Source organism: Dreissena polymorpha, chromosome 6 (assembly GCF_020536995.1).
Source record: "Dreissena polymorpha isolate Duluth1 chromosome 6, UMN_Dpol_1.0, whole genome shotgun sequence".
In the NCBI taxonomy this organism is placed as follows: domain Eukaryota; kingdom Metazoa; phylum Mollusca; class Bivalvia; order Myida; family Dreissenidae; genus Dreissena; species Dreissena polymorpha.
The window spans coordinates 4549894-4553766 of record NC_068360.1 but is presented as its reverse complement, the minus strand read 5'-3'; the positions used below and the strand labels follow the sequence as shown (position 1 = coordinate 4553766).

Genomic DNA, 3873 nt, shown 5'->3' with positions numbered 1-3873 from the left:
AGGAGCCTCGTGGTGCCTGTGTAGGGCCTGGTGACACGGTGCTGGTGTGTAGTAAGAATAACAACTCCATCGTGTACCTGAGTGTTGATGGGAACATTCTCGGTACCTACCCAGTGAATATGAAGCATCCTTACAGCATATGTGTGTCTAAGGATGGTACTAGGCTGGCAGTGTCCAACAGCGCTAGAGGCAACACGAAACTTCACTTGTATAAGATATCACCGGCCATGAGTTAGATGACTAGTAAGATGTTATCCATGTGATCAGGCTTAATACACAAATTATTTAATATTGATTTTCGTGAATTGATGTGGTTAAATCAACTCGTAATACTATTATGTTTAAAGAAAATTGAATAGTGTTGTTATAAGGTTTTATCGTTGAAGAATTTCGAAATATTTCTAACTAGCTATGTATTTTGCATTTGTTATTATGTAAAATGTGTTTGTATACATAACTTCGAGAAATGATACATTGTATATTTGAATGATTTTAAATGTATTGTGTATGTAATGCTATTTATATTTGCCTTTCATGCAACTTAACCGGTGTTCGGTAGATAGGCGCGTTAACGATTTCTAAATGAATGTTGTTGTGTTTTTTTTAACATTACTATGCATATATTTTCTTAAAGGGTCCGTCTAACAGATTTTGGTATGTTTTGAAGCATGTCATTAAATGCTTTATATTGATAAATTTAAACATTTAACCTACAAATCTCCAGTAAAAAAACAAAAGAATACAATTAAAAAAAAGGAAAAAATAACCCTCAACAGGGCTCGAACCACTGACCCCTTGAGTCCTGGAGTAAAAAGTCTTCCGCATTGACCACTCTAGTACTCTACCATCCATGCTCATGCATAGAGCGGATGTATTTTTTACCTTATATATAAGCAATCCTCATAGTTCCCCAAAATATAACTACAACAACAGAACTTTCCAAATTATTCAATCGTTTTGCGTCGCACGACGCTTTATAATTTTCAGGTTTTCAAATCGTCAAAAGATGCATATTATAGATATTTAAGAGCATGGTAAATGGTCAGTATTACTATTTCCTCAAAAATATCATAACAAAAACGAAAATTTGCGAATCTGAAACAACTTTTTAAATTTTTGTCAACTTACCAATCTGTTGGACGGCCCCTTTAAAGCCACACATCTTGAAATGAAATACATGGCATAGTAAATTTAAGAATAAATAAGAAACATTTTTTATCTATGCCAATTAGAATATATCTGGTGGTTACAAGTTATAAATCCGCCTCTTTTGCGCTTTAAAATAATCGCGTTTGTCGAAATGGACATATACGTCTAGAAATCCTACTTTCAGTTTTAAAATCGGCACCGTTTGAAAAATAACAAATTACTTGCTAACGAAGATATAGATTTAATTTTATCTATCTCAATTAAAATATGTCTGATGGTTACAACATAGAAATCCGTCTTTTTGCGCTTAAAAACTTACAAATAATCGCGTTTGTCGAAATGTACGTATACGTATAGAAATCCTACTTTCAGTTATAAAATATAAACAAAACAAATTTATTACTTGCTAGCTAGGCTATAGATTTAATGACAATTTTGCACACTTTCAAGTTGCATCTATATGTATTGATTAACATGTACTTCATTTCAAGGTGTGTGGCTTTAATACCATGCAAGGAATTGTGCGTTCTCTCAAAATAATGCTTGTTTTTGTTTAACGTACATTGGCTACTATATGTGAGAGGGAATGGGAAAATGACTATTCTGGCTCAAGAATCATAAAATGAGATTTTTATTTTTTGAAACAAAAGGACTATTCAATAACCTAAATCTAAAATTTGAGCGTACAAATCCAAAAAATAAAAAAGTTATGACGATTTTCCTACATAAGGTGCAACTGAAGAAATGGGAAACCTGAGAAACATCAAGCTGTTACTTTTAAATAATTTATTTACAAGTTAATGTAAACATTCAATGTTAACAACTTCAAACCAACAAACAAGTAATGGAATAAATCTACTGCAACCCAGAACATATTATTCCTTTAAGATGATTCCATAACAATCTCAAATTAACTCTTAAAACGGTTGCCATGGCAACCGTGGTAAAAATATACCTTAAATGGTTGAAATGATAAAACTAAACATTTTGTAGTATTTAAACAAATATGTTAGGAGAGAAATACATTGAACCTGCTTTAAAAGCCTTTATTTTGATACATAGAGTAACAATACTGAACCGGGTTGCATTATTTGGACATTTTAAAGTATGTTATAATGTGTTAAATATTAAGTTTTTTTCACCATAACATACAAATTAAGATGAGTCTTTTTAAAGATTCCATGGAGTGTAAGCCTATAACTGTATAATATATATATAAATATACTTTTTATTTGTTGTTGTAAACTGGACCTATTAATAAATAACCTTAATAATTTTCCTGTTGCTATGGAAACACAACTTGAATTGTTATTCTTTCCGCCTTATATAATCGAATAAAGGTGGCATTATCTCTTTTCAACAAATAAATGGCAAACATTATAAACACATGTATGATCACACATTCAAATAGGTTGGTATGCACATCTTTAAAACGAAAATTTAAAACAATATTTACATTATATATTATATTATAATGATAAACAAAAGTCGACTAGGACTAGAATTTCCAGCATGTCACCTGTGCCTGTAAATAGTCTTAGAAGCCTTGTATCGTTATAATGTAATGGATACTATAAAAAGCCGTTAATGTCAGTTGTTGTTTGTTTTCACATTAATTAGCAAAACGACAATATCAAATTAATTCTAGACTCATCTTAGCTGTGTTATAATTGTATTTTACAATTAATCAATACTTGCACTGTGTAACAATTTTATGTATTCGTGAATTACTGGGGCCGAGAAAACACACGCTTTAATAGAAAACCTTGTAATACATAACGCTCTGATCAGACATCACCATAGCAACGTGCTGAGAATGATAAAACCGAGAATTCGAGTAAGGTAGTAAACCCATCATATTCAATGTTAAGAACATTTGTTTACAAATCATATTGTCATATTATTTTCTTGAATCAATAATAAATGTAAAAAAGTTTGTCTGCTGTCCGATTTCGATCCGGGACAACTTGTTTTCAAATCGAACGCTCTGCTGCGGAGGCCCTAATATCGTGTTTAACCCATTTATGCCCAGTGGACTCTCCCATCCTTAATTGGATCAATTTATTTCCAAAATTAGGAATGTCTAGTATATTTATTTCTATATTTAAAATATTTCGCACAGAAATTCCTTTAAGCAAACAGCGTAGACCCAGATGAGACGACGCTGTTTGCCCAGGCCTTTTTCTAGACGCTAGGCATAAATGGGTTCTAAGAACCCCTATCTTGTTTTGATTCTGCCTAATTCGTATGGCTATATATGCATATACGCATGTTTTCTTCAATTTAAATTGCATGTAGTTCATTTTTAACTTTAATCACTTCCTACGACTTTGATTAAAAATGTGCATCTTTATATGTTAAGGAATGTATTCCAATCACGATCAGAAAAGGTACGGGCGGCTACGATTTCGTCGCAATTACCCGGACATTAACGAACTTAAGATAGGTCGAATATCTGAAATGGGGAAAGTCACATGTATGCATTTACCGTGTATGTCTACTAAGATACGATTTTAGTTATGCGTTTCATACCACATTTAAGATTTCACCTTTTACAACTTCGTCAATGAATGGCATTAACACCCTATTTCCAATGTCATGATGCGTATATTATATTACATCACGGTGCACTTTTAACTCGTATAGTTTTGTCATTTGTCACGGCTTTTAACTTCTCGAAATGTTAACTTGTTTGTTTTGCCTGACGAATTCGTGAACAAAATT

At 32.2% G+C, this 3873-nt stretch overlaps 1 protein-coding gene across 4 annotated transcripts in view; it reads left to right on the top strand.

Annotated features, from left to right (window-relative positions):
* The window catches only part of LOC127833768 (uncharacterized), a 232837-nt gene extending 230095 nt beyond the window's left edge, over window positions 1–2742 (top strand). The window contains exon 4 of one of the 4 annotated variants that reach the window (XR_008027590.1): window positions 372–2742. Coding sequence is in view for 1 of the 4 variants with exons in the window: in XM_052359193.1 (XP_052215153.1) it covers window positions 1–236 (236 nt within the window). In the remaining 3 variants the exon portion in view is untranslated. The other 3 variants (XR_008027589.1, XR_008027588.1, XM_052359193.1) reach the window with 3 other exon arrangements.
* The last annotated feature ends 1131 nt before the right edge of the window (window positions 2743–3873 follow it).